At 40.8% G+C, this 24,489-nt stretch overlaps 1 protein-coding gene across 12 annotated transcripts in view; it reads left to right on the forward strand.

The window, feature by feature from the left end:
- Positions 1 to 24,489, forward strand: part of KDM2B (lysine demethylase 2B) — a 130,463-nt gene that overhangs the window by 53,359 nt on the left and 52,615 nt on the right. For all 12 annotated transcript variants that reach the window (XM_075516484.1, XM_075516485.1, XM_075516482.1 and 9 more), the window contains 2 exons: positions 9,810 to 9,925; positions 16,293 to 16,419. In XM_075516484.1, coding sequence (XP_075372599.1) covers positions 9,810 to 9,925; positions 16,293 to 16,419 — 243 coding nt within the window. The remainder of the gene's footprint in view (positions 1 to 9,809; positions 9,926 to 16,292; positions 16,420 to 24,489) is intronic.

Genomic DNA, 24,489 nt, shown 5'->3' on the forward strand with positions numbered 1-24,489 from the left:
CCTACAACCTCTTTGCTCTGGTTTGTGCGCGTATCACATTAGTTAATGTTTGAATGTGTTTTGTAAGTACTTTATAAGTGTTCATAGTGTTTAGGTTCTGATAACAGGTGCCTGTAAAACCAGTGTTTTCCATACTTTCATTTAAGCCTGATAAACTGTTGACCAACCTTAACTCATCCATGAGGAAAATACCTTCTAATTACGGGTCTGGTCACAGAAAGTGTAGAGTGGTATAGCTAGTGCTCAGCTGGACTGTGAATGGAGAACATTTCAGTAAAGGACCTTTTCCATAAAATATCCTGCTCTGCTCCTGTTTTCAAGTCATTTTTGGGGGTGGTCCTAGAAATGCTATTATACCATAGCAGCATAAGGATGAAGTAGGTAGAGGAGACTGTAACAAGATACATGAGGGAGTGAGATCATAGGCTTGTGGGAGATGGAAGGTTTCTCTGAGACTCTAGGATCAGCAGTAGATCCAGTAAATCCCAGAAATTACAAACCACTTGGACAAGAATGGGTATTATTCTTACAGAAGGCATAATTATAGTGCTCACCAGGGCCTCAGGGTATTTTCCTCTCCATTGCTACCATCATCCTTTCAGGATTAAGTTTAAACCAGTTAATTTCCACGTGTGCTTCTAACCCTGCAAAGCACTGAGAGGCACTATCACAGCTGTGGTACCAAGGAGAAATTGAGAAAAGTATTGTCAGCATAGTGAGTCGTTATGGGCCAAGGTGCCTCTTGCAGCATTTTAGGAGTCCCTCCTAAGTATGGGGTGGGGGGAAGTAAGATGGGATTCTGAGGGATTCTGTGTCTGAGGCCTTGCATAGGAGTCAAGCTGTACTCCTTATGGCCCCATAGGACTTCTCCAAACAAGCGATGCACCGTTACAAGTTCTCACCTCCCACTTTACCAGTTCCCACTGATGAGTCAAGGATGATCAACTCTGGTAAAGTCTGCGGTAAAGTGATAAAATCAACTAGGAACCTGGCCTTTTCCATTAATATAATTGTCTAAACTGATGTCAGCATAATTGTTGATTGAGAAATATACCACATTGTGCCATGCTGAGGTTTATGGCCAGATGTAGATTCAAGATGTTATAACAGCTGAAGGTTCAAGAGGAGAGAAAGCTACAGTTGCTACCAGTGTCAGCGAATGATTTTTTTTTTTTTTCTGTAGAAATATGACTGTTGTTTTCCCAGGATGGGAGAAAACTTGTCCTTATAAAGGAAGACATTAGTAAAGAATGCTACGGCCTTAGCTGTGTGCTTGCTACGTGATACATGTGCTTGCACTGTGTATGTTACCATGAGCAATGTTTAATCTTTCATATGGTTAAGTGTTCAACACAGATGAAATTTGGTCAAGGTAACACGTCTTACTGTGGTATAGTGGACAGTGGATGCTGCATATCTGACCCACCTGCCAAACAGAAGGGAAGTTCTTTATAGAGTGTGCTTCTCTCTTCAGGTATAAACTGTGATGATCTGGAAGAGGAAAAGCATAATCTCAGTGCTCAGTTATTGTCTCAGTAGGGGAACAACAAAATTTTATCTAGAGCTTGTCCAGTATTATTTGTGCTGTAGCTTTCTTCTGTACTGTGTGTGTGTCCAATGATGACTTGCAGGATGTGTGAAGTGTTTAGAGTCCATTGTGATGGTGATACAGAGAAGTAGTTTAGATATCTCTCATCACTGTGCTAGGGTCATGCAGAAGCAGTGTTTGGGCAGCATCCCTCAGATTTCTACAGCTCAGGATTAATGCAGGCACATGTTTCTGGCTTGTATGCAGCCGCTTGTTCTGTTACGTCCTGATTGCTCCCCTACGGCCTGTTTGAAATACTGCTCGCTAAGTTAATGCTGATGTGTTACCCAATTTTTTAATATCTTTAGTGCTTCTCCTTCTACTTTAAGTATTTTTCTCCTTTTATGTTACTGCATAACTCCACTGGAACCTTTTATCTCTCCTCCTCTTGCCTTTCACCTGCCACTCCAGTCTTTATGCTCTGTAAACCATCTTCTATCCCTGCACTTGTTTTTTCAAGTGGTGCATTAGGCATTGAATTCCCTTCTGTCTCAATTCTCTGAACACCACAGTAGCTTCTCTTGCGTACTCCTAAACGTCACTGCTGTTACCTAAACCCAAGCTCAAAACTAAGCATACACAAAATGAAAAATTCATTCTCTTTCAATCCACTTGCTCTTTTGAGTCTTTAAGTCTTGCTGAATATGTCATTTTGATTGTAAGTGATGGATCTCTGACATAGACATTGTACTTCTCCTCCTTCCCTGTTGTCCTCTACAAACAAGATCTTGCAGTAGTTTGAGATATGTTAAGCTTGTTTGCTTTTTTTCTCAATTTCCTGCCAGACCTCTCTTTCAAAAAAATGACCTTTTCTTCCGTACATGTGTATATATGCTTGGTGTAGACACTTGCACTTTAAATTCAAGAGAGTTTGCCCATGCAAAATTGGGATATACAAAAGCAGGCCAACTAGTAGTCTCTTGGAAAATTTGTCTTGCAGTATTTGTCTCTGTTGTTAATGTTGTGAAGCAAGGGTATAATCATTATGTGTCTTGAAAAGGTGAACTTGAGCCAGTTCTGGACTGTTACTGATAATGTTGTCTGCCAGAATATGGATGAACTTGGGTTTTCTTCTCTTTTTGTGAAGACCAGTTTCGCTGACATTCAAGGAAGTTGCCACGCTTACTGTGGATACAATTTGATTCCAGGGTTTGCAGTGTGATTGGTCTAAGAAAGTTTGCAAACATACTGGTTTTGGTTCCTTTGGAAGGAGATGGCTAATACTACCAAGGGTTACTCTAATAATCTTCTGTTTCTTACAATCTTTTTCTGAGCTTCTACTGCTGATCAGAGGCAGTAGACTCATGAGCAGGTATGGTTTTGGGTTGACTCTGCATGGGTGTTCTTACTGTAGGCTTTCCAAATATGTAGCTTTAATGTGAGTACATTGAAGAGATGAGATGATGTGATGTGTGTGAACTGGTAGTTTAGAGAGCTATGTTTGTGGGGGAGCATGAATCCTCAAGTAGCCAGGACATTTTGGGTGACTCTTGTCTTTTCTTTACATCTGACAGTAACAGTCCCAGTAATAGACCACTACATGGTCCATAAAATAATAGTCCAAGAAGCCACTGTGCATTTTTTATTTCTGAAAATTGGATAATGGACTGCCATTAGATATTGTAGAAGACTTTTGTGGTGCTGATTTATTAGACATTCCTATGATCAAAATCCGGACAGAGTAACTTACTGTCAACTGGACATGGTGTTCCTTTCTGGTTCCTCTTCAAACTTCTCACTAGTGTTGCTGCATGCTATTTCATAACAGTTGTGTTTCACCTCGGAGTTGGCAGTGTTCCACTGAGGAGTAAGCTGTTGTTTTACTTTATTTTTCTTAATGTTCTTTATAATGCACTTTGGGGCCTTTGACATGGAAACATGCTATTATAATCTCTCTTAATTTCTTGAGAGCTGAAGAATGAGCCACAGTCTAACAAAATATTCTCGTTGGTCTGTGGTGATTATGATGGTAACATGAGAGTGCTCCAAAGTTCTTGTTTCCAGTCAAATGCAGAAATAATAACTTTTCTCAGATGAGTGTTTTTGGGAAGGAGAGTGGATGGAAAGGGATGTTCTGTGCTAGACTCTAGGCAGCTATTTGCAAGGATTCGAAGTGCATCAAATACTATATCGGTGGTTATCAATAGGATTCTGCCTATTATGAGTGTGCAGTCTTAGGTCACCTCTGCTATGCCAGTCAGTATTTGATGAATTATTATGTAATGGGGCCAGAAGGTACCATATAGTCTTTATATCAAGGAGAATGACAGGCTATTAAAATCTGACTGGTAAATTTTTTGCAGGGAGTTGTGCTAGGGCTGCATAGCTGCCTGGCTATTTTTGGTTGCTGTTCACCTTTCCCATTTTGGGAGCTTCCACTGACGTTAATGGAAGCTCCTTGCCTGGAACCTTTAGGGACCAAGCGACGAAGATCAGTGGAGAGGATCAGAGAGGAGAGTTTTTGCCTCAAGTGTCTGCTTTCAGATAGAAGGTGACAGCATAATGTTGGAATTTTAGTTCTATTTCTCTGCAGCACTCTACCTAATTCTTATCAAATGACATAAGATTGAGAGTTGCTGTATTACTTGTAGTACTGGGGTAAAATTATTAATTTTTTTTACTTTTAAAATGTGAACACGATGCTTCCTTGATATTTTTCGTTGTGGGCACTATTATGATGCGGTCATTCTTCTTTAGAGATGAGAGAAATAATGTCTCATTTGCTGGCAGTGCCCACTGTAAGGTTATCTCCTTACTCACTTTTTATTTTCGAGGCATATATATTTAATCTTTTCCACGCCAAGTTGCTGTAGAATTGCAGGAAAATATGTATGCCTTCTATATCACAAAGCAAAATATCTGTTCAGTTAATAGTGGAAACAGATGCACCATGGTTTTGCCTTGGAGCTTGCAGTCTGTTTGCCCCATAGCTTTATAAGTTAATATTCTTTTTTATTATTCTCAGATGGATGATTGCATCCTTGAAGATACAGTAGGAATTTGCAGGCCCCTGAAATCTAACAAGTTTGCAGTGTTTAATAATACTTGTTTTATAAAATTCAAAAGATAATGAGATTGTATCTTTCTTTTAACTGTTCAGAAAAGCTTTTGTTACTGTTAATTTTACCTTCTTGATTTACTAGAGATGATATCATCTAAATATTCAAGTGTATCTTATGAGTGGTGGAATAATTTGTAACTATAAATCAGGCGAGAGTATTTCTGAGTCTCCTGAATAGAATTCCTGCTCAATGTTGGCTTGGCTTCATAAACTAGGATTGTTTTGGGAAGGAAAAAATACTTATTAGTCACCAAGAACTGAAATAAAAAAAGATCAACTTCAGAAAAACCGTACGTGGACAGTCTTCTTGCTAAGGTTTGAAATGAGGGTTGTGAACAGTCACTATGCAATGTCTGTACTCCGAAAGCCGTTGATCCCCATTTAGCTGAGCTCGTGGCTGGTGTGTGGTCTGAAGTACTCTGCTCACAGGGCAGGGCTGTGCAGTGGCCGTGCAGGAGCCGCTCCGCCGCACCGAGAGCATGCTCCAGCTGCAAGCTGTCGGACCAGCCTGTGAAGGAAGGACAGGCTGGTTCCACGTTCACTCAGTTGTTACCACTATCAACACAGGCTGGTTTGACACTGGTCACTCATGAGGAAGAGTTTTCTAATTCATGACTAATCCCTGAAGCCACACAGTGTATGTCTTTCTCTCATCTATAGGATTTATTTGTAGCCTTAGATAATGTTTAGCAGGTGCTTTTGTTCATGTCTTTCAGCCAAAAATGAACAATGTCTTATTCCACTGACTTTTGACTTTTTCAGTCCTTAATCCATTTGTTCTGATATTACTCCAGTGCTATTTTAGTATTAAGAATAACATTAAATTTGTGGCATTTTATTCTGTGTTGCTTTCCTTTTTTTCAGAGTATTACAGTTTTTGAGAGTATTACCAAGGGGAGAGATGTTATCTCCTGGCTTGTACTAACCCATGAAACCCATAGGGTTGTGCGGTAGTACCAGGGTTTATGTAAACAGTAGAAAGCAGTCATTGAGGAGAGAATTGATGACACTTGCTTCAGAGTTGTCTGTATTGGAGGCTGCGTTGGCAAGTTTTTGCTGTGAAAGCTGAAAGATGCAGACATACATGAGCAGACATGACAGGCTGTCCAGCATAGAGTGACATGATCATAATGTCAACAGACCTGTCAATTCATTCAGCGAAAAGTAATGGCATAGCTGAAGGTGAGACAAGGCGGGATGTATTCATGTGGATGATATTAAAGCAATCCCCTTGGCTGTCCTTTTTGTCTTATGCATATGTGCAGCTTGCTCCTATTCTGGAGGTCTGTCTTCCTCTTTAAAAACCTTTGTAATTGGGAAGCTTAGAAGATGGGTATTCTTGTTTGCAAATGGTCACAATGAACATTCATTGTCCTCAGTTTACTTCTGAGTTGTGCTTGTATCTAAGCTGTGGGAATGAATTGGATATGCCATCCAAGCTTATCTGTTCTCAGAGCTCATTTCCACAATATATTACCCTCATGGAAACTGTTTCCTGTTTTCTGCTCATCTCTGTTTCCTCCTACTTCTACTTTTCTGGTGCTGGCCTCTTCACTTTTTCTGCATACACAGCCTTGTTAATATTAGAACAGGAGATTTTTTTTTCCCTTTGTGACGTCTGTGGCAATCTTCCTGTGGTGTTTTACCTTGTCAATTCTCCATCTTTTTTGTCTAATCTTGCCCGTAGTGTCCTATGTCCCTGGAATACCCCTCTTGGTGCTTGTGTCTCTGCAGTTTCAATATTGCACGTACGTTCCTCAGGCAAGTCAAAACTATTTTGGGATGCAGTGTGACTGAAAACGCTATACAGCTGAGTGGCCAAAATCTGTCTTATGAGCAAGTGACTCCTCTGTCAGGGCCTCGTCCTGTAGCTGGCAGAGGGGCTTTGAGCTGGATCCTGCATGTGGGAGCACATGAACTGCTGGAGATCTGGGCATTTCCTGGGACTTAGCTGTGTGCCTTGTTCAACACTTGCTTCAACAGTGAAGGGATGGTACTCACGGGCATTGTCCTTACCCATCTTTGAGCTACGCCTGGAAATCATCCTGCACTCTGCTTTGCCTAGGGGTAGGAACTTTACTTCCAAGGACTTTACAGTTAACAACTTTCTGTTTGTTGCTTGGTTTCTGGTTTATTTTTATTTTCCCAACCTTGATGGATTTTAGCACTTCATTATTACAGGGTTTTGTTATTGAGAACTGTGTCATAAAAAGCAGTATTTTCAGTCTTGTTAATACAATACGTGCACCTTGAAGGACCTAGTGTTCAGTTAGTTCAGAAGTTAGGAGTTGAAGGTACTAATTGTAAGATGAGTTTGGACCTGGTATATAAATGTAAGTAGGGAATTAAATACATTATCCACAGAAGCAGAAATTGTCTCAGATACTTGAGGGAAGACTTTCAGTTTGCACGTCTACCAGCTCTTCAGCAGTACAGGATCGAAACTATATTCATGTTCGTTAATCTTTCTGTTGAGGGTTTGTCATGTCTGGGACACCATTTGTTGGAGCATTGGCTCAAGCCAGTGATAGATCCTTTCACATTTCTCCCAAAAATATTGGGACTACTGCGGAGGAAATCTAGAGGTTATTAACACAAAGACGCTTGGCATCTAGTGAGGGCAGAGTCCAGAGGTCAGGGAAGGTGTGATGAGACTGAAACCCAAAGAGCAAGAAACAGTGAAACCAAGTACACTCCAGTGTGAAATTTTCACTGAGGAAGTATAATCTATAGGAGGAGGCTACCGTGTGGTTGTAGTAAAAGCATACACTTGAGGAACAACTGTGTTGTTGGGATTTCATTTTATTTCTTATAAAATGAAGGATATTTCCTTTCTACCTTTTATATAGGAGTAGAAAGCCAGGTTTCAGCTCAGTTACTCCTTTTACTTAAGTTGTAAATATTTGATAACAAATTGTATTTACAATTATGTTGATCATTCCATTAAAATAACTTGTTGCATCTGCCAGCTCCAGTATGTTTGTGCGTCTGCCAGCTCCAGTATGTTTGTACATTGATCTGTGCTGAGAGAACTGCAGTGGGAAGTAGTGGTGAGGACTCTTCAATGTTCTGCTGTTAACGGGCTGTTTCTGACCTGTCTCCTGCTACCACTCAGTTGTGTGGGCATGGATGAGGCATTTCACCTTTTTGAGCTTCAGTTTGTTCATCTCTAAAACTGACAATTAAGCTGAATTATCACGTAAATTGACCCTGTGTGTCAGCACCTATCCAAAAAGCTGGCTTTGGGGACCCAGCAACAGATTTGCTTCAGCACGTGGTTTCCATTCTTTCCCCCAACCACATAAATCTTTGATTACCTAGTGGAAGCAGTAGCCCCAACTTCCTTGACCTTGGATCTTTTTTCCTTCCTAAAGACTAGGATCAGGAAGATAATTTATTTTTTCCAGTAGTTTGCTCTTAGTACAGACTGATGTATTTCATGTGAGGTGGTGAACTACTTCAACTGTGAAGATTTTTTTATAGTGTTGATATATGTAGTTGCCACACTACCCTTATGTAAAAAAAGAAAAAATTCCTCTCTAGTTGGTTATTCTTGATTTGGAAGTAATAAATGGACTGGATCATTGTGAGCGACTCTGTAACTGAAATTATACTAACTGGAGCGGGAAAGATGTAATAATACTGAGAGCTGCCAGAGCTATGAGCCACCTGCTTTTTTACATGCGTCACATTTATCATGTGGAATCAGACCTGTAAATTGACTGAGCACTGGAACAGGTTGCCCAGAGGGGCTGTGGAGTCTCCATCCTAGGAGATAATTGAAAAGCCATCTGGACATAGTTCTGGGCAGCTGGCTCTAGGTGGCCCTGCTTGAGCAGGGGAGTTGGACCAGATGACCTCCAGAGGTCCCTTCCAACCTCAGCCATTCTGTGATTCTGAAATTCAGAAAAATGTATTCAGAGTGATGAGCTTGTGTTTCCAGGGAGAAAATTCTAGTGCTGATTTCTTTTCCTTCCTGTCTTTCTCCTCCCAATATGCCCTTAAATGAAAGCCCCAGTTCTGCCATCTGCTGTGGCTCAAGGACTTCTCAGATATAGCTTTGCAGGCCTTTACGGTCTAAAGATTGTTGCGGAGGAGAGCTTTCGTGGCTGCTAGCTGGAGAACCCTTTAGGCTGAATAGCATTTTCCTGCTCCCTCACTGATCTTGAAATGAAGGAAAGCTGCCACAGCTTTAATGGAAAGTACTGCAGTTAGGAGAAAATTGACTGCCCCCTATGTTGCTTTGCTGTCTGCTGGTTTATAAATTGTAATGCTTTTCATTAAAAAAGAAGGGGGGGGGAAAAGGTGTCAGGTCTCTGTGGGTCCCAGATCATTAGGAGGATCAATTCCTTTTTCACTGCAGAGATCAGAGGCTACAGTCTTGCATAGCCAGTCCTTCAGCTGCTGACATACCAAGCAAACAATGCAGAAGCAGAGGGCTGGTGTGTGGTTGCCTCAATTGCTATGCCTGGATTTTTGTTCCGATAGAAAATTCTTCCCTCCCTTTGGAGCCGGTGAATTGAATTCAGTCCCTTGCAGGACTGGGTCAGAACAGTCTCCTCAGCTCCAGTACTGGAAATGTTAAATCCCTTAACTTGGGGCTTGCAGTGAAAAAGGTTTTTTCAGTTGCTTCAAGAAGTTGCTAATAGGATATGAAACTTTCACCTCTGAAGGAGGGCTGGTAATAATTTGAAATTGTTGACATCTGAACATGTATGCTCTGGTGCTGGTGTGAAAGAAGTTTGATGTGACTCAGTCCAGTTCCACAGCCCTAGCCCACCACCACTGCTAACATGCTTTGCAACCCAATTGGAGGTGCCAGTAGATACATCTGAGAGCCAAGTGTATTGAACAGACTGAATTTACTTCTTAGTCATGGATGTGGTTGAGTCACAAGCTTATGTGTTCTCAGTAAACACTGTAACTGTTCTGTGAATAAAGAGAAGAACCCAATTTACAGAGGGTTGTAAGACTGTACATCATAAGATGCTGTTCTTCTGCTATAACTAGTCTTAAAGTGTGGCTACGAGCATACCGTTTAACCTTTCACTGCTTTAACCTCTCATCCCCTGCAGAATGGGGTTGATAAAATTTGATTATAAATTGCCCTGTAATACTACATGGTATGAGGCATTCTCAGTTCTTTCTTTCCCTCTCTAGGGTGGATACATGCGGTTTATACTCCAGTAGATTCTCTGGTGTTTGGTGGAAATATCCTGCATAGCTTTAATGTTCCCATGCAGCTTCGCATCTATGAAATTGAAGACAGAACAAGGGTAAGGATACTTGATTCTCTTTTTAACTGAACAGTTCTTTGTGACTATGATCTGTCATAGTCTCTCTCTCGTATTTCCTTCTGACAAACGAGAACTGACGGGCATCTCCATGTCAGAGTCGTTGAAACAGGAGGTAAACGTGAAGTAATGAGACTTTCAAATGTTGGCTATTTTTAGTGGGATTTACTCATCTGTTTTTCCCTACTTCCCACAGACGTGTCCCTTCTGTGTCTTTTGTCTGCCTGTTAAACTTTTGTAAACACCTTCCCTTTTGCACAAAAACATACTGTGCTTTACAGACCTTTGTACCAGTATTTCTGATAACCCCCTGCTTATCATCTCTCTGTGCCCACCTGGAATGGATACCCAAGCCTGGAGAACTAATGGGACTAGGATGGTTCTACTGTCCACAGCTGAATTGACAAAGCTGCACAGAAGTTGTGTATGAAACGGCATCTTCTATACTTTGCAGGATTTTCTTCTACAATGACTCAATACTATGCAAGAATTTCTCGGAACAAAGAGAGTCTGGGGTGGGACGTTAATCTGACTGCTGTGATGTTCATCTGGCTGTAGCATCTACCTGATGGAAAGAGTAATACATCTTGGAGGAGGTTACTGTGTGGCCTCTTTGGGAGTGAAAATTTTATCCTTGATTAATAAACAGGATACGTAGTATTCATATACTTTGCAGTTTTATAAAGTAGCAGAATCTGAGGGAAGTGCCACTGTTTTAGCAGGCTATTAAATAAGCTATGCAAGGCGATCGTAGCATTCTGATGCAAAAATGGACTAGTGGTATGTGCAAATTCAGATGGGGACTTTCTGTGTCTGACTGTTTCAGAGGCATTACACTGAGACAGTGCTGGTAAGCCACTGGCACAAGTGGCTGCTGTTGTGTTAATGGAGATTTGGGCTCACAAAATGGCAGGAATTTGCAATTCTTCACTAGAAGGTCTTAAAATGGTATGTCTTGGACATCAGTACAGTTCACTGTTGTTCACCTCTACAAGAGGGCACAATTCTGGCTCCCAGTGAGCTTTTACCCCAAATTGCTGTCTTTGCTGTGAAAGTGCATAGGCCTGAAGCAAGTATGTATTGTTTTGAAATGCATCTTTGACTCAGCAAGAGGAAGGGTGTCCTCCCCCCAGCCTCTCTCTGCTACTGTTGTGTTAGGAAGGGACTACTCCCTTACTTCACAGGGGGTACAAGGCCTGGTAATCTTCACATTGCAAAACAGTGGTGGGAGCAGTTGGTTTCCTGGAGTGATTTTAATGAAGAGAAGGAATATTAAGCAGAAAAATGAATTCTTAGTGGAAGAGAGATGAAGACAAAAGCTGAAATTCAGGGGAATTAGAACAGAGGGAATGTAACAGAGAGCAGAAGTGGAGATAGAGACCAGAGTGGAGTTCAGCCCGGCTTTGAATAGGCGTCCCAAGGCAAGAATGTCAAGTGTCTTAAGAAAGAGTAAAGGGACTTAGACAGGAAAAAGTTATGATGGCAGAAGCAGGAAGGGGCGCACTGTGGCTAGACAGAGGTGCTAGGCACAGGAAGGTTTTCAGAGTGGCTGTAAATAAGAACTTGCAATATATGCTGGATATATATGCTGCAGGTGCTCAAGGGGAGGGTGTGTTGTTGCCAGGAAGGATGCTAGCACAGGCAACTTGCATGGAGAATGGAGAAGTGAGGACTGGGAGGAAGGATTGATGCCAGAAACAAGTTACTTCCATTGATGTCTATGGGGATGATGGGAAGGAAACAGTCTTTTTTGTGAAGTAGTAGAAGAGCTGACATTTTGTTCCCACAGGACTTGAGCAACCCCAGATCACACACCTTGGGTTGTAACTGCTCAGTAGTGCTTCATGTCAGGCCCTTCTCCTTAGGAAGCTGGGTGCAGCTTTGATCAAAACTTTTATATCAGGAGGCAGATTTCCCCATAACAGTCAAGTATTTTGGTAACTTAGGAACTTACCAGCCAGTTAACACTGAAATACCTTTGAAAAGTCACTAGCACCGTGATCCTATGGGAAGGTTCTGCGACTTGGGTATCTGCCTCTTTGAAAATGTCCTGTCAGAGTTTTTTGGAAAGGGATACTGCAACATTTGGAAGTCCCAAACCCGACCTTTACTCTTGTCAGTTTTGGCTTAGATTTTCTTCGAAGCGTGTGTAGTTATCGTTTTCCCTCCAAAAATACTTAAGTGCTTTAAAAAAGACTAATGAAAGCCAACAGCCCAGAATTTCCACGACTTCATAAAAACAATTTCAGTGCTTTATGTTGCTGTGTGCTAGCAATGTAGTATGCACAGCCTGTACCTGTGTTCACAAACTTGTGCTCGTAGCCAGCCGTATAATAACAAAGTTGTGTGAACAGTCAAAGAGTAGCAAGAATTTCTAGACAGAAACAAAATATAAGCCATGCAACTAAGGCATACAGAAGTTTGATAAAAGGCAGGAAAATCAATGCTGTTATTTAGAAATAATAACACCACCACCACCCCAAATGTCATGCAGGAATCTTGAAGGGGTAAATGTTTTCAAAATAGAATTCTAGTGTGTACTAGTTTATTTGCTTTGCCAATCAAATCTTGTAATTTCTTTGTTCAAATAATTCTGTTCATACACAGGCTAGGACAGCAGACTCAGTACAGTATGTAGTTCACAGAAATTTGCCAGTGTGAACATACTGCAAATGAGTTTCTCATCAGTATTGATCTTTCCATTGTGTATAGCACAGAAGTAAATTACACGATGTGATTGACGAAGTAATTTGCCACACTCAAATCAAAGTGTAATACAGGTGTGTTTCCCGTCTTCATTTTGCACAGAGCAATTTTATGGAGGTTTCACTGTGTTTAAACCTGCTATATAATGCTTAATCATCTTTGATTGCTGATATTCAAAGTCATTTTTATGCTAGGTGTAGTTGTTATTGTCTTAGCAGCTAAGACAAGAATAAATACATGGTTGCAACGGTAATGCTGATTTACAGCCTGATAAAATTGCCTAGTTTATATACTTGTCATGCTTATTCTAGCTTAATTTCTCATATCCCTGGGAGACTTTTTAAGAGGGTTATAGCCATTTAAAAATAGTTTTAAGGAGTAATAAAAAACATGTCTATTGTTGGAAACAGCTCCTAATGTGCAATTGAGGCAAACAAATATTCTCCAGCCTTACAGTTTGTAGAGACTCTCATTTTGCAGTCTGGCTTTCCTAGAGGCCAATTAACAGCTAGTCAAATAGGCCAAGCTGTTTAGCGCTCTGCTAGACCAGCTTGAATAACTGCAAAGCAGGCTGCCATGCAGAGATGCATCATCTTGGCATAGGGGTGTTACAGCTCTGTATTACTGAAGAGGAAGAATGTGTCAAACTTACTCCCAACTCATCTAAATTTAACTGCGTTAAAGTATTTGAACGTGGATAGGGACAAAAGCACTCAAAATATATACGTAAGGTGGTCACTCACAGATGATGGTGTTTGCTACTGATTTTGTTTTCTTGGAATGTAAGATAACATTTTAAGTGGATAGATTAATTATTTTGTAAATAACCATAAATTGTTTTTCAATGTTGTGATTAGATTGATTAAACATAAGTGGAGTTTGTAATGATTTTAATGGACATTGTGGAAGAGACTGATACTTTGTTAAGGAAAATGTGTGCTTTACTTGTTTAGGGGTTTTTGTTTTGTTCTTGGAGGGGGATATAAGTCTCTAAAATATTTTCACTTTGAACTGAAGAAATGGATCATATTCCAGAGAGGATTTTTCTCGCTCTACAGGAATAATTAAAAAATTTATTCAGTGGATTGTAAATTATTAATCACAGAAGTTAGAGCTGGAAATGCCTATTAGATGATCTAGTATATTTCCCTGCTGGTGGGGGATTTAGTCCTCTGGCAGTGTCTGTATCAGATATTACACTTTAAATTCATCACAGAACATTTTTAATTTCTTTCTTTCTTTCTTTTGTTCCTCCCCCCTTCCACATAAGAGTTCATTTGACCGTAAGTGTACAATGGAAAAAGTATGGACATGTACATAAAGCAGTTCATATCATAAAGAATGTACTCCTCTATACTTCTCCATAAGGCAAAGTTTAAAAGATTTTTAAAGCACTGTTAGACGTGCTTTACTGGCAAAAGGCACTGTAGATCTTTGCACAGTATCTCTTGCTACATATGGTAGCTCTTACTTCTGAAGGTTTGTAAAAGCAGAGCCTTCTCGGGCAAATAGTGAATTACAGAGGCATGGAGGGATTTGCTGTGGGTTGGAACATTGATAGTGAGGCAATTAGGAACTCAAATTGAATATTAAAGATTGATATACATAATGGGAGCACTGCATGCATTACTGCCTTGTCTTTCACATTGAATTAACATTGGTAACAACTAAATTTGGTGAAGCTCAGAATCTGTCAACAAATGTTGAGCAATGATGTCTTTAATATTCCCAGGCATGTGGCTGAAAACCTTTTGAAGGCTGAGGGGTGGAAGGCGGCTTCCTGTTTGTAAGTCAATTCTTTGCAAATTTTGTTTCCTGCAGTGCTCTCTTGGAAAAATTTGAGTTCCTTTATTAGCATATATTTTAGCATGGCTAATTTCCCCTGTGTTCCATAATAGTGATAAGTGACTTGGTCTCTTCTTTATGACAAATAACGAAACCAAAGGAAAAATATTTTCCAATGCAAAAAGGCCCTGGGGTTAAATGTTCTCAAATTTAGGGGGATGTTGGTTGGTTGGTTGTTTTTTGCCTTTTTATTATTTTCCTTCCTTTTTAGTACATGTGCTTTGTAACAAACAACACAAGGAAACATTTGAAAAGGTGCAGCATCACTGGATGCATGACCCATAGCAACATGCAGTTCAGATTTGCCAGCTACATTTGTGTTGAATTTAAGAGATCTTAACTTTTGGGAATTGCCATGGAGCATTTAAATCCTACACTGTGATACATTTAGTGGGACAATACAGTATATTTTCCCTTTGTTACATTTTTTTTTTACTGCTAAAAGTGTTTGCATTTCCTGTGCCCTGGGAACAGAAGCAAGTTCTTTGACTGTCCGCCGTGGGGACAGTTTTCAAATATGGGCATTCTAGTAAGTCCTTGATATACTCAGTGCTTATATCACCATGCAGATGTTTCAACAGTGCCTGCTTTGCAGAGCTGAATCTGAGTTTCCAGGTGCTGGATTAGTGGTTCTGTTTAGACTTCACTGTTTTTGGGGTGATCTGGGGTGGGGTGGTGTTTTAGTTTTGTTTTTTAAAAAGGGCTTTCTAAGATAATGCTCCTTTCTGGTGCAGTCCAGCTTTTCATTAAAGGTGGGTGGACACCTCTTGGCTAGGTGAGCAGTTAATATGCATAGAATACCTTAAAGCAGTTCCTACAATCCCAGTGCAATGCATGCATGCAAGCCTGAAAAATGCAAATTTCTGTGCCATCAGGAGAAAGAAGTGTACAGTGTAAGTACAAGTGCATGCAAGATGCATGGCGTCCATTTTTAACAAATCACAATAAATATACATATGTTCTTGCATTTTAGGAGCTTCAGAGATCCTTCTTTGGTACAGTGACCTGCCATAGATAGAAAACTGTGTTGGAAAGGAAGGAAACCCACTTTGTTTTCTTTTGAATCTAAAATAATCTCACAAATACATAGTGTTGGAGAATAATCTTTTTGTGTGAGAACAACAGGTCTGAGATGTAAGAAAAAGTGCACAGCTTGACAGGATCTTTTGTCAAAATCCTGCTTTTCTATTCTGTTTGTGGCGAAAGCTAACTTGCTACCAAAATATTAAGTGTAAACCACATAAGGGATTTTTACTTTTAATGTGTAGTTATCAATAATCAAGAATTTGTGTGATCATTTGTTTAATCAAATTGTTGTGAAGACCATAATTGAAAGAGATGTATTTCCTGCTTGACTCATTTTAGGTAATGCTGCCATTTTGATAAAAATCATCTGATAGTGTTTAGGAAATTAAAAAAAACACCTTTATTTTAACTTGAATTTTAGTGACTAACATCTGTATGTGACCACCCTATGTTTATACAGTAGGTAAATAATACCGTAGGGGCCATCCATCAGTTTCATGATTTCACAAGAACACAAACCCTTTCCTCTCCCACCACCCCAAGAGGATACAAATTAGTGAACCAAGAAATGATGCTATCATGGCAGGCAGGCAGGCAGTCTCCTCATTTGGTATGCTGAAGGCATACATCTCACTCGGCTCCCACCCTCTCTCCCCTCCCCCTCCTGCATACTGTTTGTGCTCTTGATAACATGATGAGAATGATGACTGGCCCTTGTGCTGCAAACTTCTCTCCCTTCCCCATGGACTGACAGTCTTGATCTTGCTTTCAGGTGCATGCCAAATTCCGTTATCCTTTCTACTATGAAATGTGCTGGTATGTTCTGGAGAGATACGTGTCCTGTGTGACCCAGCGCTGCCACCTCAGCAGAGAGTACCAGAAAGAATCAATGTTAATTGGTGAGTGAATCCTTTGAGTGCATATTCAGAACTGATGCTACCACCTTAGGCTAGTTACTGCTTTGGTTTCTGCAAAGCAGATTATAAATTGAATTAGAGAACTGTAGAAATTCTAATGAACTATTTCTTTATTTTGGGGTGGGGAAGGTTGTGACGCTTAAGCATTTCCATGAAGTACCAACCTACTTTGAATTATATTTATTGAGCATTCCCTTAGCAAGTAGATCCCAGAAAAATAATTTTTGGATGCGTTTGTTCCTTGGTTTCAGTAATGTTTGTGTTGAGATGATCTGCCAAACAGTTGAGGATTTACTGCCATGTTTGGCACAGTACCTTAGTAGCCAGAAATGTGTGCATTGCAAATGTGCCCTGGTGGGATGGATATTTAGTCCTTTTATAGAGCGTCTCCTCTACAGAATGTGTTATGGTCTTTCTCTTCTCTTTTCTTTAATCTCTACTTTAGTTCTCTCTGTTTGGTGACTGACTTCTAGTTCTGCAGAATACCAAAACCAAGAAAACACCTACACAAATCTACATGATCTATAACCTAAGTGCAGGGAGGTCAAAGAAACCTTTACAACAATAGCTGAAAATGGACCATAGCAGAGACGGATAGATGTGCCTGAAGCGGGAAGGCATTACCTTGGCACTGATGTGAGCTTTACATCACTGTGTGACAATTCCAGTTGTTGCCTTGCTGAACTGCCCTCTTTTTCCTCCCTTTAATGCAACAAGACGGTGGGCCGTATTGCCTCCCTGCTTTTCAGCACAGAATGGCTGAAAGTAGCACAAGCACCAGCTAAATCTTAATTGATACATGTGAAGTGTGGAGGAGAACTAAAGTATTTCTGTGCCTTCTGCTCCCTGAGATGCCGCTTGGAGTGAACCTGGTATGGTTGTAACTGCCGCACATTCTGGACAGAGGAGGGAAATGATCACCTGCTAGCATAATTCTTAGTAGAAGGGATTTAAGAAGTTACAGGCAGACATCACTCTCCAGTGAGTTTTATTGACCAAGAATAACTTGAGCGAGCTAATAGTCTGTGTAGATAGACAGGGGAATTTTCTTGGAATCCCTGGGAATTTGGGTGCTTCACATTTTGTGTCTCTTCTTTGCTCTGTGAGACCCTGATCAGAAGGGTTAGTTAAGCAGGAGCTGTGTGTGGAGGAATTTTTCTCTTTATGTAAGATTATCCTAGAAGAAAGGATGAATTAGCCCCTTGGACCAGCTCTTCAAAAAGTAGTGACAAAACTCTGATAACTGCATTCCCTGGAAAATAAGGACAACCTCCTGTTGTCTAACCACTGGCATGGAGAGAGGCTTGTCCTGTAGGCAGGATGAGGGTGCCAGATCACTGAGGGGTAATTTCAGAACAAATTAGATGTGGAGAGTGGATGGTTCACGATATTGAGATGGGACCTTTTTTCAGCTAAATCACCAGTGTGAATTCCGGCCCAGCTCAGTAATTACTGATAATGGTTTGGTGATCCCCACAAAATGTGCCTTGGTCTAGTTACTAGCTGAGAGATATTCAAATCATATAAAAGCTCACTGGTAACCATAGATGTCCAGTGTTGTCCTGGTTTCAGCTGGGACAGAGTTAATTTTCGTCCTAGTAGCTGGTATAGTGCTGTGTTTTGGATTCTAGTATGAGAATAATATTGATAACACGCTGATGTTTTGGTTGTTGCTAAGCGGTGTTTACACTGGTCAAGGACTTTTCAGCTTCCCGTGCTCTGCCAGGTGCACAAGAAGCTGGCAGGGGGCACAGCCAGGATAGTTGATCCAAACTGACCAAAGGGCCATTCCATACCATATGACGTCACGCTCAGTATATAAACTGGGGGGAGTTGGGTGGGGGGCAGCGATCGCTGCTCAGGGACTGGCTGGGCGTCGGTCGGCGGGTGGTGAGCGGTTGTATCACTGTTTTTTTTTCCCCTGGGTTTTGTTCCTCTCTCGCTCCCTTGTTGTTTTCCTTCTCATTAGAATTTATTATTATTATTATTAATTTTTTTGTTCCAATTATTAAACTGTTCTTATCTCAACCCACACGTTTTCTTACTTTTGCTGTTCTGGTTCTCTCCCCCATCCCACCGGGGGCAGAGGGTGAGCGAGTGGCTGTATGGTACTTAATTGCCAACTGGGGCTACACAGGGAAAAGGATTGGTTTGCATGACCAAAGAGTGCCAGGTGCAAAGGCATCAGGAAAAGGAGCCTAGCTATTTGGAAAATGGTTTGGTGGTACCATTGTCTGGGCCTTGCGGTCTCCTGTGATGGCTTCAGTTGTTGGCCTACTGGAAAGTGAATATTAAACTGTTTTGCTGTTGTTTGGGCATGGTCCTGTGGTCATGTCAAGCTACTGTGAGAAATGTGCTACTCTCACAAGACTGTTCTGTTTCGTGAACTCTAGAGATTGTGCAGCTGCCCTGTGAGCTGAATGAGTTAAGTGATCTGACTGAAAATTAACCCTACTGAAAAATGAATATATTTGTTATCAGTAGGGTTGATGAGCTGATTTGACTTGCAGCCCTACTGTGTGGCTGCAGGCGCCGAGTCGAGGTAAGTGCTGGGAGTGTTTGGCTGGGCAGATCTTGAGCTGTTGTTACTGTCTTGAATGGATTGGTACTTTCAGCTTACCGAAGTGGTATCTCCTGACAGCATGTAGTTCATCCACCTGCCTACTTTCTCTTGACTTCAGAGTATTAGGGTGCTGATAAAATCTCTGATGTTGACATCCAGGGCCTTTCTCTCCAGGAGAGACAGATGTATACTTTTTTTGGTCAGAAACTTGTTTTTTATTTCTTGGCAGAATCTTAACCTTAAAATAATTATTTAACTGGGGATTGTGGTTCAAAAGCCCAGATCTACTGTATGTACTGGATCTTTCACTTTGGCGTTTGTCAAATTCAAAGGAGTAAAGGTACATTATTTACCTTTACAAAGCTGCTCTGCTTTGTTCTGTGTGAGTACTATTCAATAATGTTTCAAATACTTGCTTGTCTTTTCTTTTAACTGGTCTCAGTGTCCAGCCTCTTGATTCAAATGAATCTCTATGAACTTTAATCCTTGAATTACCCTTGTTTGTTGTGTGGTGTTTGTATCTTAATATCATTCAACTGCTGTGGGATAGGAGATCCAAATGAGGTCAGTGTTCCAAAACCCCACCGCTTTGTTTTTAAGCTTTTCTTCAAACTGCTAAGGTCCTTAAATTGTCTCTTCCTTAGAGAATTCTCTAACTGCAAGCAATTTCTTGATTTCCCACGAGAGAGTATCCCTTGATGAAGAATTTCCCATTATTCTCCTTAAAGAGTAATGAAACAAAGTACTTAACTTCTCTGCAGACCCCTGAATAGATTTAATTGTCTTCTGTCCTTCTTGGTTTAAGAAAAAATTTTTCACATCCTTGTATTCATTTTCAGAAATTTCTCTTGAATGATCTTAATGTTTCTCCTATTTTTTAAAAAAATAATTTCCTTAACATAATTTGTTTTAAATGTCTACTTTCTACCTTTCCTTTTGGGTGCTAGAACTTGCTATTTTTCACTCTTGAGTTGCGCTGCTTTCTTTTCTTACATACCTTCTGAAACAGTGGTCTTACTGGATCTCAGAAGCTAAGAAGCAACAGTTGATTATTAGTTGAGGAGGACATCCACCAGAGAGAGTACAGGATGCTGCCCATGGTCTCTGGGATTCACAAGGTGGTAGTTTTCGTAGAATTGGTAGAGATCCTGTTCTCCTGCGTGAAAAAAAGGAGATTACTGTGGTGATAGAGAACATCTCTGGAGAACACAGAAAACTGAGTTCGTCAGCAATTGTGTGTTAAGGGTATCTTTAGACTTTTCATACTATGTTTTCATTACATAGCATTTATTTGCTTTGACATGAAGGTTGCTAAATTCAGAGTGACTCTTTCAAGACATTGCCTACTCGTGAAAATGTATTGCTGTGATTGTGTTCCAATACCTCTGTCCTGATAGTTGTATGCTAGTATAGCAACTTACACTGTTCTTTGTATTTCTGTTTTCTAAATGTCTTGACGCATGAAACTTCAGACGGGGAAACAAAAAACACCTCAGTGTAGGCAAGGCTAAAACCTTGAGTGTTCTCACTCCCTAAATAAAAATGTCTGCCCTTCTAAATGAGTTGGAAGATGATGACTGTGGCTTCCTTTCCTGTTCTTCAGGCCCAGAATGAGTTTTCAGGCAGTTGCCTCCTAGTTAGTGTGTGAGTGTGAGACTGTTCTTTTTCAGATCTGTTCCGCAGAAGGGCAAACACTCGGGGGAATGATGACATGACAGCAATCACAGGCTGCTGTAAAAGCACGCAATCTCTCTTTCTCTCTTTCTCTTTTTTCTCTTTTTTTTTCCTTTTCCTTGTCCCTCTCAACTGTGACATTTGTCCTGCCGGCTGAAATCAGAAAGGGATCCTATTTGGGTTTCCTACTAGATTTGAACATGCACTGTTTCGGGATGGATATGTCTTCATTATTTTTACTCTTATCATGAATGAGTCTGTACTGGATGTTTTCAACCACAATTGACCTTCAGTGAGATATGGATCTTGAGAGTGAGCTGACAAAGAGTAATTGGGAGAAGATACTGGGCTATCAAAAATGCGCTTTCTCTGTGGCCTGCAGCTTTTAAGATTCCCATTGCTAAAATTTTAACAGGATGGCTCTAACTGTTAAGTCTGATGGATGAAGAAAATATGCCCTCTGGCATGGTGAAGGAGCCATGTCTTTTTTTTTTTTTTTTTCTTCCCTCTTCTCAGGGGGTAGAATAGATTTGCTTATGATAGACAGGTACTGGACTATATTGAGTGATTTCTGTGCGGGGTTCTCCATGCAGTGATACATTTCTAGTATGCTCAGGTTTTTTTCTGCTAATGAAAATGCAGTTGCTGTCTTTAGCAGACCCAAGAGCAACTGCTGCTCCCGAGTCACAATGTCAGGGTTTGGAGCTGGGAATGGCAAGGTAGATATTAAACACCAGACTGTTCTAAAGAGATTAGAAAGATTTCATAATTATACCTCACCCCCCTCCCTTTCTTTTAAGTTCTGTAATACAGCAAGTTGCTTTTCAGCAAGAAAAGAAACTGTGTATAATTATCATTCTTGTACAAGTGGGTAACTGTGGGGAAAGTTAAGTGATTTGCCCAGAACCACAGAGAAGTGAACGGCTATAGGAAAAAAAGGTATTTCTAGCTCTCTGTCCTGTGGTCAAGCCTGTGCTGCTCCTTTTCTTCACTGAGTTATATCACTGACTGGTTTGTATAAGCTGGTTTTATTTGCTTTGAGATGGAGAGCGGTGAAGGTCTTTTTTGCACTAAGTTGTATGGGACCCCAAATGGGATAACCACTCTGAAACTGGCTTTCTAACTTGGTATTGGCTGGTCTATTGACTCAGAAGAAGAAATCACAGGCGCACTTAGCAGGAGCTCTTTTCCATGGAGAGACTTTATAAACCAAAAACCTCCCAAGTCAGTGGAACCTTGGTAATACAGTGCTTAAAATGCACTTCTTGACAAAGTAAATGCAGATTATGCTTATGCAGGGCCTCAGCTCACAGCATAGTAACTCTCAGTCGGATACTGTTTTCATTAAAATGAATAAATAAAAATCATGGCATGTTGCATTACAACAAAACACTTGAAAACACAAAATTGAACCCTCCTCACATTGAAGTTATGCTTCCATTATTGATTCCCTTGGCCGTTTTTGTTTTTTTTTGGTTTGGTTTTTTTGTTTGTTTGGTTGGTTGGTTTTTTTTCCCAGATCAGCAGCAGTAGCAGACAGTTGTTGTCTTTTGAAAGTAGTCTGCTCTTAACCTGATGGTGCAACAGTACTGCAATCGCCTGGTGCTCCAGAACAGACTGATACACTTCAGGTTAATAGCAAGCCCTGTCCCCAAAGGTAAAGTTAGGCAAGGCATCATGCAACTGCCAGGTTTGCAGAGAAGAGGCCACAGGGCACTTGCTTGGTGATGGTTCATTTTGAGGTTAGATTTAGCTTATTTTTTGTCTGTCCATACCCAGGTGTAGCTGGCACAGCAGGGCTTGTCTTGTGCAGACAGCCGGTGGCAGGGAAGCGGTGGCAGCTGGCAGAACGGAATTGCTGCACCCTCCTGCCGTGTGCTTGCTCCTGATGGGAATAGGCCCCCAGTATGCTGTGGTGTTCCACTCCTCCCTTGCCTTTTGTTTCCCTAGATTAGAGCAAGAGACAAAAAGTGGAGATCTCTCCTGAAGGCTGTTTTCTCTTAGCACCAGAGCATTACTTGGAGTCAATTATTCATACCACCATAATGTGATCTCCCTCGCTTTCTTTAGGCCTTATCTACGCTTGTGATTTGCCCCAGTTACAGCCATTAGTTCCTGTTCAGCAGAGCCACAACATAGGAAGACAGAAACATAATTTTCTTTGTGCAGGTTTATACCAATTTCTGTTAGTGATGCTGTACTGGTAGCATAGGGAAGTGTATCTGCTTTCACCTTCTTCTGTTTTGTCACTGGTGTCTTCTCCCATCTAGACTGGGCTTTTGTGCTTCATTCAATTGTAAAATAGCTCACCAAGGCAGTGTGGCTTAGAGAAGGGGCTCCAGCCCTGGATCCAAGAGCCTGGATTCTGATTCCTGGTTTTGCCCTAGATTTGATCTGTGACAATGCGCAAATTGTGCTTTCTCCCAAGCATCTGTTTTCTCAGCTGTAAAATGGGAGAATGACATAAGCTGATTATATAGCACTTTGAGGTAAGCAAGTGTGCTAACTACTGTGGACAAAGGAAAAAACAGTGTTAAGTAAAAGTTGGATAACCTAGTGGTTTTTAAATGTTCCTGGTTAAGACATTTTCTAATCCTGTTTATTTTTCTGAGAGAAGCATGGGGGTGTATTAGCAGAGACCAGAGAGGAGGAACTGCTTTGGAGTGTTGCATGCCACCACCGCAGCACACAAAATAAACTGCTGTACTTCTTCATGGTGAAGCTTTTATGGAGGGATGCAAGGAGGATGTTAGCCTGCACTGTGGATGGAGCTGGATTTGGCTGTGACCAGCCTTGCTGGTAGCTGGTATCTTTTGTGACTGCCATCTTTTCACAGACATTTCAGCTTAAATGGAGTAATTTCAGCTTCAGGAGTAATTTTATGGCCATTTTGGGCATGAGGAAAAATGCGAACGTGACTGAAGCAATAGAGTGGACAGAGATGCTTGATTTTTGCGGACACTGTAGCAACAGCACATTTGCCCTGAGAAGTATAAAGTGGCCAACTCGTATCTCTTGGGCACTACCGCACGGAGGTGCACCTGTCCTTACAGAGTTGTTATTTGAAACTGCAAAGCTAAGCAGCTAGGCTAGCTGCCCTCCGACAGCTACTCTGCCACCGTCTGTTGCATCTTTGTTACCCAGCTGACAAGTAACACATATATTTTGCAAGAAGATGGTATAGAGTATGCAAGAGACAAGGAGCATCTCTGTGTTAAGGATGAATTTGCCAGCTTGGAACTGGGCTTCAGTGTTTGTTTTGAATCTCACTGTTAAGCAACCGGATGCTGAGCTTTTTCTCTAATGTCCATTAATCCTTCCTTAAGTGTGATTCATGTTGTCCTAATCCAAAGCTACTGCATTGCAAAGCATGAAAGCTGTGAAAGGAAATTTTCATTAATTGTTCACTCACTTTTTCTGTATGACTTCTGTTTCCTTTGCAGAGTGTTTTTGTTTGCAGCTTGATCTCATACCCATTTCAGCCATTATTAAAATTCACATTGACTTAACTGACTGTTGCCAGTGTTAACTGTATTTTCCACAGAAATTCCTGCTGTTGCTAGCCTGCATTCAATGTTGTTCACTTAGTAAAGGAAATTGTGTCTAAGAAATAAGAAAAGATGTGTGCTTTAGGGAACCTTGGCCACTAGTTTCCTACATTGCTTTCACTGCTTGATTGTACAGAGTTGGGTAACAGTTGGGATTTTTAGGGGGAAACTTAGTATAAAACTAAGATTAATAGTTCTTTAGACTCAGAAACTTGCCTTTAAATTTTCCTGAGAAGTACCTAGAATGTATCAGGGACAGCATTAAGA

The sequence above is a fragment of the Mycteria americana genome, chromosome 13, assembly GCF_035582795.1.
Source record: "Mycteria americana isolate JAX WOST 10 ecotype Jacksonville Zoo and Gardens chromosome 13, USCA_MyAme_1.0, whole genome shotgun sequence".
Lineage (NCBI taxonomy): Eukaryota > Metazoa > Chordata > Aves > Ciconiiformes > Ciconiidae > Mycteria > Mycteria americana.